The sequence below is a fragment of the Littorina saxatilis genome, linkage group LG17 (assembly GCF_037325665.1).
Source record: "Littorina saxatilis isolate snail1 linkage group LG17, US_GU_Lsax_2.0, whole genome shotgun sequence".
Taxonomy (NCBI): domain Eukaryota; kingdom Metazoa; phylum Mollusca; class Gastropoda; order Littorinimorpha; family Littorinidae; genus Littorina; species Littorina saxatilis.
In genome coordinates, this window is record NC_090261.1 from 58,298,749 (window position 1) to 58,311,910 (window position 13,162).

A 13,162-nucleotide genomic window follows, 5' to 3' on the forward strand; every position below is an offset into this window, starting at 1 on the left:
AACAACAACAACACCAACAACAACAACAACAGCAACAACAACAACAACAACAACAGCAGCAACAACAACAACAACAACAACAACAGCAACAACAACAACAACAACAACAACAACAACCGCCCACAGAGAAATGTAGATGAAAGGATCATTCACTAGCTGGCTCAGGCTGCCCGCGTCAGTAACTCAGCTGGAAATCATTGTTGAAAAAAACCCTACTTCAAATACCAACCTTCTAAACAACACTTTTTTTTTTACATTTAGTCAAGTTTTGACTAAATGTTTTGACATAGAGGGGGAATCGAGACGAGGGTCGTGGTGTATGTGTGTGTGTGTGTGTGTGTATGTGTCTGTGCGTGTATGTGTGTAGAGCGATTCAGACCAAACTACTGGACCGATCTTTATGAAATTTTACATGAGAGTTCCTGGGAATGATATCCCCGGACGTTTTGTTTTTTTCGATAAATACCTTTGATGACGTCATATCCGGCTTTTTGTAAAAGTTGAGGCGGCACTGTCACACCCTCATTTTTCAATCAAATTGATTGAAATTTTGGCCAAGCAATCTTCGACAAAGGCCACACTTCGGTATTGCATTTCAGCTTGGTGGCTTAAAAATTAATTAATGACTTTGGTCATTAAAAATCTGAAAATTGTAAAATAAACAATTTGTTTTATAAAACGATCCAAATTTACGTTCATCTTATTCTTCATCATGTTCTGATTCCAAAAACATATAAATATGTTATATTTGGATTAAAAACAAGCTCTGAAAATTAAATATATAAAAATTATTATCAAAATTAAATTTTCGAAATCAATTTAAAAACACTTTCATCTTATTCCTTGTTGGTTCCTGATTCCAAAAACATATAGATATGATATGTTTGGATTAAAAACACGCTCAGAAAGTTAAAACGAAGAGAGGTACAGAAAAGCGTGCTATCCTTCTCAGCGCAACAACTACCCCGCTCTTCTTGTCAATTTCACTGCCTTTGCCACGAGCAGTGGACTGACGATGCTACGAGTATTACGGTCTTGCTGAAAAATTGCATTGCGTTCAGATTCATTTTGTGAGTTCGACAGCTTGACTAAATGTTGTATTTTCGCCTTACGCGATTTGTTCTTTTCTTCACACGAACGACATGGAGGCGCCTTTACCTTGCATACTGAATCGTTTTAGTTACAGGCGCACGAACTCGAACGATAACACGATAGTTGCAGGATCAGCACACAAAATGGCTTACTTTTCTTGGAACACTGGTAGGAAATGTAGTTATTGTAATTAATTCAGACATTGATGCCGCATCGTTGGACTAATCGGCCGTACGTTTTATACATTTATATATATATATATATATATATATAAAACATCAGAAATTGTGAAAGAAACAATTGAAAGTCAGCAGAGACTTTCTTCCGAGATTTGTTAAAATCTCTTAGCAGAGAAAGAGAGAAGTAAGTATCCCTTCAAAGACAGCCTATTGGGAGCATCAGACCCTCCTCAAGGGGGACCGAGATTTACAGAGCAAAGTCCCTTTGTGGGGGACGTATCGCAAGGTAATCTAGTCCTGAGGAGGACCATTGTATTTGTACCTAGACCAGACGGTTCCATGTCTTTTGAGCGCCAACATTTGAGCGCCAACATTTGAGCGCCAACATTTGAGCGCCGCAACATTTCAGCGCCGCACATTACAGCGCCGCACATTACGGCGCCGCACATTACAACGACGCACATTTGAGCGCCGGGTCGAGTATATGTATCACGAAAGACGTGAGTGTGTGCTTAGAGTTATTGTAGTCTGCAGCATAAGATAAGATAAGCGCCTTATAAATAACCTTATTATTATTATTATTATTATTATTATTATTATTATATGGGATGTCACACGTACGGAATAGGCGATGTGAACTGTTGTCGCACAGCTAAGGAGCAGAGTACGCTCGTACAGAAATGAACTCACACACACACACACACACACACACACACACACACACTGTAACCTGCGTGAGAATGAACTCACACATCGATGTCACTCACACGTACGGAATAGGCGATGTGAATTGCTGTCGCACAGCTAAGGAGCAGAGCACTGTATTAGTTTCAACCACAGCACTTGTACTGAGACTAGCGGTAAGATGGCAGAAACGTACCTGAGCAAAAGAAATAAAGAAAAATTGACTGTTGGCGGTTATGCATTCCGCTTTGACAAGAGGAGCTCGAATGATCCCGAATTGCTCTTTTGGAGATGCGACCAAAAACTCTGCAAAGCCAGGATACATACAAGGAATGGGGAGGTAGTACACGAGATCGGAGACCATCAGCATGCCCCAAATCTTCCAAAAGTGGAGGCTGACAAGGCCTTAAATCGCATGAAGTCCCAAGCACACACAACGCGGGATGCCACTCGTCAAATTCTGGCGGATGTCCACGACGGATTATCTCAAGCTACAGTGCTAAATCTTCCCAGCAAGTTTTCCATGACAAGGTCTATTCAACGACAGCGGCACGTGCCCAACCGATCATAGATTATTTCGAGGACACATACATTGGACGTCCTCGACGTCGTGGACCACGCCATCAACCGATGTTTGCTGTGCAGATGTGGAACCTTCACGAAAGGACCCTGACGGACAATGCTAAGTCCAACAACAGCGTTGAAGGGTTTCACAACGCCTTCCAGGGCCTCCTCGGGGCGCATTCACCGAGCCTGTGGCGGCTTATCGCTGCGCTCAAGAAAGAACAGATCCTTGTGCAGGCCGACATCACCCGCCTTCTGGCAGGCCAGGCTCCCGCCCCCAAGCGCCGGAAGTACAGAGACCTGCAGGTGCGTGCCAAACGGATCATTGTGCAATACAATGCTGGCCAGCGTGGCTTCATCGACACAATGGAAGGTCTGGCCTTCACCTTCATGTTTTAGATCATTTAAGTGCTTTTAGTCATCCCGGTGATTTTAATGTGCCAGCGCGGCCGTTGTTCATGTTCAGTCGTCAATAAAAGTATGCAAAAGTATGCTGGCCAGCGTGGCTTGATCGACACAATGGAAGGTCTGGCCTTCACCTTCATGTTTTAGATCATTTAAGTGCTTTTAGTCATCCCGGTGATTTTAATGTGCCAGCGCGCCCGTTGTTCATGTTCAGTCGTCAATAAAAGTATGCAAATTTTTGTTCTCCCTGGTGTGTGTGTGTGTGTGTGTGTGTGCGTGTGTGTTTGTGTGTGTGCGTGTGTGTGTGTGTGTGTGTGAGTGTGTGTGTGTGTGTGTGGGTGGGTGTGTGCGTGTGTGTGTGGGTGTGTGTGTGATTGTGTGTATGTGTGTGTGTGTGTGTGTGTGTGCGTGTGTGTGTGTGTGTGTGTGTGTTACAGACTACACCATAAACATAAACACCATCACACATAAACAAACAAACACGCAAAATAACGGATCAAATAACGACTTCAGAAAACAGCACACAATGACACCAACGGCGCTCAAATGTCCGGCGCTGTAAAGTGCGGCGCTGAAATGTCGCGGCGCTCAAATGTGCGGCGCTCAAAAGTGCGGCGCTAAAATGTGCGGCGCTCAAATGTTGGCGCTCAAATGTTGGCGCTCAAAAGTCGTGTCACCAGACCAGACACGTGTTTATATATATATACTAGATGAATACCCGCTTCGCCGGGTACGGCTTCGCCGGGAAGACGTAGAGCCGAATACCCGGCTTAGCCGGCCGGGGACCCGGCTTTGCCGGGTGTACGCCTGCTTTGCCGGCGCACCGTACGAAGGAAGGGAGATAAACGCGCAAAACACTGGAGAAGAGTAATACCCGGCTTCGCCGGGACAGTGACCTTCTAAAAATAGTATAACGGGAATATGGATTGAGCGTTGTCGACAGTGACCTTCTAAAAATAGAAACGGGAATATGGATTGACGCCACACGAAGGAAGGGAGATAAACGCTGAAAACACTGGAGAAGATAAGGAAGAGTTACTGGGAATGGATCCAGAGAAAAACCAAAATCGGTTCAGCGCTGCGCGCTGAGAGCACGTGTTGAAATATCTCATCGACCAGGTTGTGTCCGGGGTGTACCTGAATATGGCCACCAAATTTGAAAGAGATCCACCGAGAACTTTGGCCGTGCATCGCGGACACACACACACACACACACACACACACACACACACACACACACACACACACAAGTCGTATATATATATAGCTTTTTCAGTATTCAAGTGTCTTCTTCTTTGAGAGCAAGCTCCAACTGCGAAGTGCCAGCCTGGAACTGAAACAGCCCTGCTTCCACCATAAAATAATTTGGCAGAGTCGGAGAACAGATATTTACAGAAGCGCATTCCTTTTTGATGAGCAACTGATTGTGCACTTTCTCAAAAAGTGTTTACTCCGATTTTGCATAGAGAGCGGATGCACGTCAAATGAAGTGCATGTTCTATTTACTGTAAAATATGGGGTGTTGCAGGTAGCTCTGTTTCCTCCTTGGGGATGAAGCTACCAGGGGAAGGGATTGTGTTGGAGGTGCGGGTAGAGGGGTAGCCCTTCCGGTGCTCCCCCTTGGACCTCCCTGGTCTAGGACTCTGGGTCTTCGCGAGGTGGCCTTTGTGGCGTAATCCCTCCGGACTAGCATAACGTTTCCCTATCCCAAGACCGACCGTGCATGGTCTATGACCACATCCTCTACGAGGTGACCCTATCAACTAGGCAGCGCAAGCCCCTAGGCGAAACACGGCGGATCTAGAGGAGAGAACCTCGATAAAAAATTTGAGCTGCCATGAAGACGGAGCATGTTGGCTGAGGACAGCGGGCAGACCTCCTGTGCCGACACCCATCTACAGGAGAAAACCAGGCATGCACGCATCAAACCCAACATGGCCATACAAACACTGTAAAATATGTCATAGTGTACTTTTATAAGTTACTCTTATTGTGCTCCCTTGTTGTTTGCAAGATTCCATTACTTAGTAACATTTAAATCAAAATTAAACAAGATCAAAATAAATAGATACATAAATACATGAATAAATAAATAAAATAACTGATTTAACTGTTGTTTTGACGAACGAGACGAGTTAAGTCGACAGACACCCTAATGTTGGTGTTGAGATAAGATAGATGTAGATATTTTAAGATAAGAACTTACTCCCAGACGTATGACCATAGACCTACGAGTCGACAGAATGGTTTGTATATTGCAACTTTACGTTACTTGTGTTGATAAGGACGAACTAACGTTAGTATACTTGACTTTCAACAAAATATGCAGATTATAACTGCCTTATATTATCTGAGTAATACCTCGTCAAAACAGCGCACTCCCATACCAAGCATGTAGTATACACGGCTTTGTTTGTGTAGTACATTTTTACAAACAGAGTGAAGCACTTAATGCTTGGGCTGAGCGTATAGCCTACGTCCTGGCACTCAGCACTTATAATACGAAGTTTGGCATTCATACTCTAGTGTATACTGTTGGTTTTCTTTTGGCCTGATCAGGTGTCTTGTCAGTGCCAAGAGGAACCCATTTTACACGGCGGAAGCTATCAGCCTGATTTCGTGCTCCTCTTTGCAGAACTGAGAGAGAGAGAGAGAGAGAGGGAGAGAGAGAGAGGGAGAGAGAGAGGGGGGGGAGAGAGAGGAGAGAGAGAGAGAGAGAGAGAGAGAGAGAGAGAGAGAGAGAGAGAGAAAAGACAGAGACCGAGACAGAGAGAGTAAGAACAAGAACAATTCTTTATTTAACGAGGGAAATAGAGTAAGCAGTGATCTGCTTTTTTTTACATCTGGCCCTAGCCCAAAAGAGAGAGAGAGAGAGAGAGAGAGAGAGAGAGAGAGAGAGACAGACAGACAGACAGACAGAGAGAAACAGACAGACAGACAGACAGACAGACAGACAGAGAGAACAAGAACAATTCTTTATTTAACGAGGGTAATAGAGTAAGCAGTGATCTGCTTTTTTAACTCTGGCCCTCGCCCTAAAAAAAGAGAGAGAGAGAGAGAGAGAGAGAGAGAGAGAGGGGGGGGGGGGGTAGATGAAATCATTAGAACCCAGCCGGGAGAGCAAATACAGTTTTAAATAGGACACATATGTGCAAGTAAACTTTGTTTTAAAGAGAAATCTCCGTTCCTGTCAAAACCGACTCCAGATGTGTTTAACCTTTGAATAATCGCTTTAACATTCTCAGTAGTTATCTGTTTTGTGGGTACACCCTTTTGTTTGTCAAAAGTCAAGCAAAATAAGCTAACACTGACAGGCTGTACAATTATATGGAGATGTCAGTTCTTATTCACTTATCCACTTTACAAATTGCAAGTTCAGTCAGCCTATACAGTTCAAGTAAACATTATCGTGTGTGAGATTTGGCTTTAGGCGGTTACATGGTTTAAAGCTTATGCAAAAGTCGTTATATATTAAGTTCAGTTGGTGATTATCTTGTTGCTTCTTTCCCCACTGGTCTTTTTCATTTTGTGTTTAAATTTGTTTTGTTGCCAATGTATTGTAAAAGAGTGTGTGCCCCTACGAATGCCTTTACACATACCAGGACTATTGCTAATGGCTCAAATCATTCTACTAGATGGCGTATTCAACTATTGTTCTTGTTCTGGGAAGTACAGGACATCGCGGCATTATACTGATGTAACCGAGTTCCGAAACACTACGATCACCTCGTGAAGTTAAGTGCAATCAAACAGGATTGAAAATGTTAGGGCTAATTTCTTAGCCCTATAAAAACTGTTATGCAAACCCGAAGGTTTCCATGAACATACAGACAATCGGAAACCACCAGACCCCATCACAAACAGACTTCTACAATCCACTGGTGTTGACTTTTAAAGGCCAACAACTCGGGTGCAGAGTCTGCTGTGAAAGGAGCGGTAGCCTCCCCTGTCACACTGAAACCAAAACTATTGAATGTTTTGTGTTCCTGAGGAAGACCCTATGGTCGAAACGTCACTCTGTTTCGTGTGTTGTACGTGTTCTTTAGGAAGACCCAAGGGTCAAAACGTCGAACATTATGATTTGTATTGTCTTTGTTAAACACGCGAGTACAGTATTTTCTGGTCTTTTAATTTCTCGCTCTCACGCGCAGTCACTATTGTTCTGCTGTTAACGAACAGATGGAAAATGAACGACGAATCCGAACTTACTGTTGTGGGGCCTATTCAGTTTTACCTGCTGCGCTGCGTATTCCAGACGGGAAAACACATCCAGTGAAAGCTCTAGTCTTGTTTCAAGTCTTCTTTCACAGTTCACAAGGATCCCAGCTAGGTAAATCCGCGACCTCAACACTGAGAAACTCTCCTCACCTGTAGTAGAGAAACCCTCCACTTTACGCAGGTTTTGAAGCACGACGTGTGTACTAAATCCTCGCAAAGGTATGTTGGTTCAGGTTACAAAACTCGCACGCCACTTCCCACACACAAAAAACACTTGCGGTTTGCACCGGCTTCGATATAAAATGCGGGCCGTGTATACCGACTTTAGTTGTAGTAGCACGTTGCAACTGTAGAAACAAAACGTGTTTGCGGTTTGAACGAAGATGTGATAACGTTTTTTTTGCACGGTGACACTGTTGGCCGATTAACAAAAAAACCTCTTGCGGTTTTGAGAGGCTTTGATAACTTTAAAATGCAGCCCGCGTTCGTTTCAGTTGTGGCACGTTGCGACTGCAGAAAAAGACAAAGGTTTGCGCGGTTTCGAGGTAGAGCTGCAGTCACGGTGGTTCAATCACGGTACAGTAACACTGTTAAAACTGAGAAGAAAAGAAGGAAAACTGATACAGTGTAACCCCTCCTTTTAAGTTTAAGACCTCCAAAAATATGAGAAAATCGGGTCTTAAAAAGGAGGGAGTCTTAAAATGGGGGTAGACTTACAGAGGTTATGGACAGAGTTTTAGAAAGCAAGGTCTTAAAAAGGAGGGAGTCTTAAAATGGGGGTAGACTTACAGAGGTTATGGACAGAGTTTTAGAAAGCAAGGTCTTAAAAAGGAGGGAGTCTTAAAATGGGGGTAGACTTACAGAGGTTATGGACAGAGTTTTAGAAAGCAAGGTCTTAAAAAGGAGGGAGTCTTAAAATGGGGGTAGACTTACAGAGGTTATGGACAGAGTTTTAAAAAGCAAGGTCTTAACAAGGAGGGAGTCTTAAAATGGGGGGACTGAGGGGTGTCTTAACAGGAGGGTTCCACTGTATACACAGCCGTGCGATGTAAAGTTTTAATAACATGTATTTTCAGTATTTGCGACGTGAGACTGGTCCAAACACTCTTGCAGCGAGTTTTTGGATTCTTTTATGAAAAATGTAGAGTGTAATACTGTACACTCACACGTGTCTTATATGTTACAGTAAATTCATCAAACCAGTAAATTTGTAAATTTCCTGGGTGTCAAACTCAGTAAATTTGTAAATTTCCTGAATTTTTCAGTAAATTGGTAAATTTACGGAGTGAATTTACAAATTGACTGGTTTGATGAATTTACTGTAATATATATAGTTTCAAATTTCACGGTAAGATCCTGTCATGTCAGAGTCGGGGATCACCAAGTCTTCTTCCTGCTGTGCAAAGCAGAAGCACCAAATCACAGTAAAAGTAGCACCGTGGAACCCCCGTTTCCCGGCCGGGTCATACCTAAGACTTTAAAATTGGCAATCTAGTGGCTGCTCCGCCTGGCGTCTGGCATTATGGGGTTAGTGCTAGGACTGGTTGGTCCGGTGTCAGAATAATGTGACTGGGTGAGACATGAAGCCTGTGCTGCGACTTCTGTCTTGTGTGTAGCGCACGTTATATGTCAAAGCAGCACCGCCCTGATATGGCCCTTCGTGGTCGGCTGGGCGTTAAGCAAACAAACAAACAAACAAACAAACCCCCATTTTAAGACTTTTGCAGGTCTTACAAAGGGGGTTCCACTGCAGTAGTTATATGAAGTCTTATATCGCGCGCGTATCTCCAGACTCGGACTCAAGGCGCAGGGATCTATTTATGCCGTGTGAGATGGAATTTTTTACACAATACATCACGCATTCACATCGACCAGCAGATCGCAGCCATTTCGGCGCATATCCTACTTTTCACGGCCTATTATTCTAAGTCGCACGGGTATTTTGGTCGACATTTTTTATCTATGCCTATACAAATTATTTTGCCAGGAAAGACCCTTTTGTCAATCGTGGGATCTTTAACGTGCACACCCCAATGTAGTGTACACGAAGGGACCTCGGTTTTTCGTCTCATCCGAAAGACTAGCACTTCAACCCACCACCTAGGTTAGGAAAGGGGGGAGAAAATTGCTAACGCCCTGACCCAGGGTCGAACTCGCAACCTCTCGCTTCCGAGCGCAAGTGCATTACCACTTGGCCACCCAGTCCTAGTATGCTGCACCGACAGTACCGAGCGTTTCTACTGTGCCATACGACCCTCTACTCCACAGACTTCTACACAACACTGACAAAGAGTCGACTGTAAATTTAGTAAAGTAGAAGTAGTATTTTGCACCTACAACACCAAGCCTGTCAACTCTGTCATTCGAGCCTCTGCCGTTTACAGGTTTTGCTCAACACTGAACAAGACTGAAAGTAATAGAAGTAGTAGTAGAAAATGTGTGTTGCACCAACAGCACACATCCTGTCTACTTTTCCATACGACCATCTACTCTGCAGGCTGTTGCGCAACACTGAACTAATAGTGAACGTAGTAGTAGTAGAAACAGTATATATTGCTCTGACAGCTCCAAGCCTGTCTTCTGTACCATACGATCATCTACTCTGCAGACTTTTGCACAACACTGAATAAAGTGGAAGTAAAATAGGTATAGTAGAAGTAATATTTTACACTTACAACACCAAGCCTATCTACTCTATCATTTGAATCTCTACTTCACATGTTATGCACACCACCGAACAAGAGTGACAGTAGTAGTAGAAGTACTATATTGCACCGACAGCACAGATCCTGTCTACTTTTCCTTGACGATCCTCTACTCTGCAGGCTTTTGCTCAACGCTTAAAAGAGTAAAGTAGCCTGAAAAAGTATGTTGCACCGACAGCACAGATCCTGTCTACTTGTCCATACGATCCTCTACTCTGCAGGCTGTTGCTCAACGCTTAAAAGAGTAAAGTAGCCTGAAAAAGTATGTTGCACCGACAGCACAGATCCTGTCTACTTGTCCATACGATCCTCTACTCTGCAGGCTGTTGCTCAACGCTGAATAAAAGTAAAAGTAGCATGGAAGAAATAGTTCTTTGCGGCACTGACAACAACAAACCTGTGTACTATCTTCTACTCCGCGGGCTTTTGCACAACACTGAATGAGACTCAAAGTAGAAGTAGTATTTAGCGGCACCAAGCCTGGCTACTGAACCATACCCTGCAGGCTTTTGAACGTCACTCACTGACAAGAGTGACAGTTGTGGAATTAGTAACCGTCGTTGTCCGGTCGTATTTTATATTGCTGCCTCGTATTCTGTGCTAGAAAAGCGGCACTGGCTCGTAAGAGTGAAAGTAGTAGGTATTGCTGTCACGTATTCTGTGCTATAAAAGCGGCACTGACTCGTAAGAGCGAAAGTAGTAGATATTACTGTCACGTATTCTGTGCTATAAAAGCGGCACTGACTCGTAAGAGCGAAAGTAGTAGATATTGCTGTCTCGTATTCTGAGCTAGAAAAGCAGCACTGACTCGTAAGAGCGAAAGTGATAGATATTGCTGTCTCGTATTCTGAGATAGAAAAGCGGCACTGACTCGTAAGAGCGAAAGTAGTAGATATTGCTGTCTCGTATTCTGAGCTAGAAAAGCGGCACTGACTCGTAAGAGTAAAAGTAGCCTAGTAGGTATTGCTGTCTCGTATTCTGTGCTAGAAAAGCGGCACTAACTCGTAAGAGCGAAAGTGGTAGATACTGCTGTCTCGTATTCTGTGCTAGAAAAGCGGCACTGACTCGTAAGAGCGAAAGTAGTAGATATTACTGTCACGTATTCTGTGCTATAAAAGCGGCACTGACTCGTAAGAGCGAAAGTAGTAGATATTACTGTCACGTATTCTGTGCTATAAAAGCGGCACTGACTCGTAAGAGCGAAAGTAGTAGATATTACTGTCACGTATTCTGTGCTATAAAAGCGGCACTGACTCGTAAGAGCGAAAGTAGTAGATATTACTGTCACGTATTCTGTGCTAGAAAAGCGGCACTAACTCGTAAGATCGAAATTAGTAGTACTGCTGTCTCGTATTCTGTGCTAGAAAAGCGGCACTAACTCGTAAGAGTGAAAGTGGTAGATATTGCTGTCTCGTATTCTGAGCTAGAAAAGCGGCACTGACTCGTAAGAGCGAAAGTGATAGATATTGCTGTCTCGTATTCTGAGCTAGAAAAGCGGCACTAACTCGTAAGAGCGAAAGTGGGTAGATATTGCTGTCTTTTATTCGGCCGTTCCAGCATAATATGCGGGTCTCATCACTTCAGTGTCAATTACATTGTTGACTCAGGCTTCTATGCCAGTTTCAATTGTTCCTCTACGCTAGCACTGACGTACACAGCAGTGAGTAAAAGTGAAAGAAGAACTGAGGTATTGCGGCTCTCCCGTATTCCGTGCCACCATAATTATGCCGATCTATACACCTCAGTGTCAACTTGTTGACTGATGGACTACGCAGGTTTTGTTCTTCTGCTCCAGCACATCACTGAGTAAGAGTGAAAGTAGTACTAAGGCGGCATTGTTGTCCCGTATTCCGTGCCACCATATATGCCGGTCTTTTCACCTGTCAAAAAATGTTGACTGCTAATGCTGGTTTCAATTGTTCTTCTACGCTAGCACGTACACAGCACTGAGTAAGAGTGAAACTGAGTACTAACAAGAAATTCCTCCGAGGTAGGAAAAACACCCCCGTTGGTCAAAGGGAAATAACCATTCTCACTGCCACCAACTGAGGTTATTTCCCTTTGACCATTAATATGTGCCTCTATAAGTCCTTGTAGAATCTTAATCCACCAATAACTCCCTAACCGTGTGTTTGACTGGTCCCAATTTTTGTAAGGACCGTCTCAGGAATGTATAGAACCTGTTCACCAAGTTTGGTGACGATCGGTCCGTTCATTCTTGAGATCTATATGCGAACACAAACAAACAAACAAACAAACACATCGAGCGAAACCTATACACACCCCTATACCGGGGGTGTAATTAGGCCTAACGGGTGTTACTGTCCCGTAGTCTGTGCCAGCCTACACACCTGTCAAATTGTCGACTGCTCTGCGATTTTGTTCTTATACCTACCACATCACTGAGTAAGAGTGAAAGTAGTACTAAGGCATTGCTGTCCCCTGCCAGCCTATGCCGATCCTTTCACCTGTCAAATTGTCGACTGCTCTGCGGTTTTGTTGTTGCTCCGCCCTGGCGTGGTCTGGGTATATAATACTATTCCTATGCTCACGCCTACACCTTTCTATATGTGTGAAGTAGAACGATGTGTGTGTCAGTGTGTGCGGCGGTTTAGGGCAACAAACAACCTGTCAGTGTACCGCTGAATTTTTACGACCTCAGGGTATGCCGCGAAGGGGGAATCTGACTGTAAAACCGATCGAGTACTCTTTTGCCCTAGCTTAGCTGAGTGCTTACCTCCCGGCGAGGCTGTATCATGGTAATGCTTATGGAAATGTTGATATGGTGATACTGGGCGCTTTTCTGTATGCAGTGATGGCAGTATAATGAGGGCACTGCAGATCGAGTGATGTTTATGCAATGATAATAATATGGATGTACAAATACGTACGATATTATGATACTGCAGTGTCCGGCGAACCGCGCACAGCCCACGCACGTACACAGTGACACACACTGCGCAGTGACACTCCCACACACACAAACACCGTCACACAACTGAGCACACACACACATACACACACACACACACACACACACACACACACACACACACTGAAGAGTGACACTGAAGATGCCATGCAACACAGGCTGTTACAGCAAAAACTCGTGTACATATATTTACCGCAACAGTATGGGGATGCAACAGTATGGGGATTTCCTTGAACGTGACAGTCTAGACACTGACTCTCCCAAGATGTTCTGCATTGAAACCTTTGACTTTCAGCCGGTTGGACCTATGTCACAGTGCCCTAATGCTGTGTCAGCAAAACCCTTCACAGTGACCTATGCTGTTGTCAGCAAAACCCTTTTCA

General features: G+C 44.0%; 2 protein-coding genes across 4 annotated transcripts in view; one reads left to right on the plus strand and one right to left on the minus strand.

Moving 5' to 3' along the window:
- The window catches only part of LOC138951829 (inositol-trisphosphate 3-kinase A-like), a 32,312-nt gene extending 19,963 nt beyond the window's left edge, over positions 1-12,349 (minus strand). The window contains exon 1 of one of the 3 annotated variants that reach the window (XM_070323389.1): positions 12,243-12,349. The gene's annotated coding sequence lies outside the window, so the exon portion shown is untranslated. Of the gene's footprint in view, positions 1-7,133; positions 7,390-12,242 lie in introns of those variants that run through there. The other 2 variants (XM_070323388.1, XM_070323387.1) reach the window with 2 other exon arrangements.
- On the plus strand, positions 2,586-2,918 carry LOC138953331 (uncharacterized). The gene has a single exon (XM_070325130.1). It carries the CDS (start codon positions 2,586-2,588, stop codon positions 2,916-2,918), a length of 333 nt encoding a protein of 110 aa, XP_070181231.1.
- Positions 12,350-13,162: the final 813 nt, after the last annotated feature.

Bases quoted from the DNA above. Each gene is read 5' to 3' on its own strand.
- LOC138953331 (XM_070325130.1), top strand. From the start codon at position 2,586: ATGTTTGCTGTGCAGATGTGGAACCTTCACGAAAGGACCCTGACGGAC.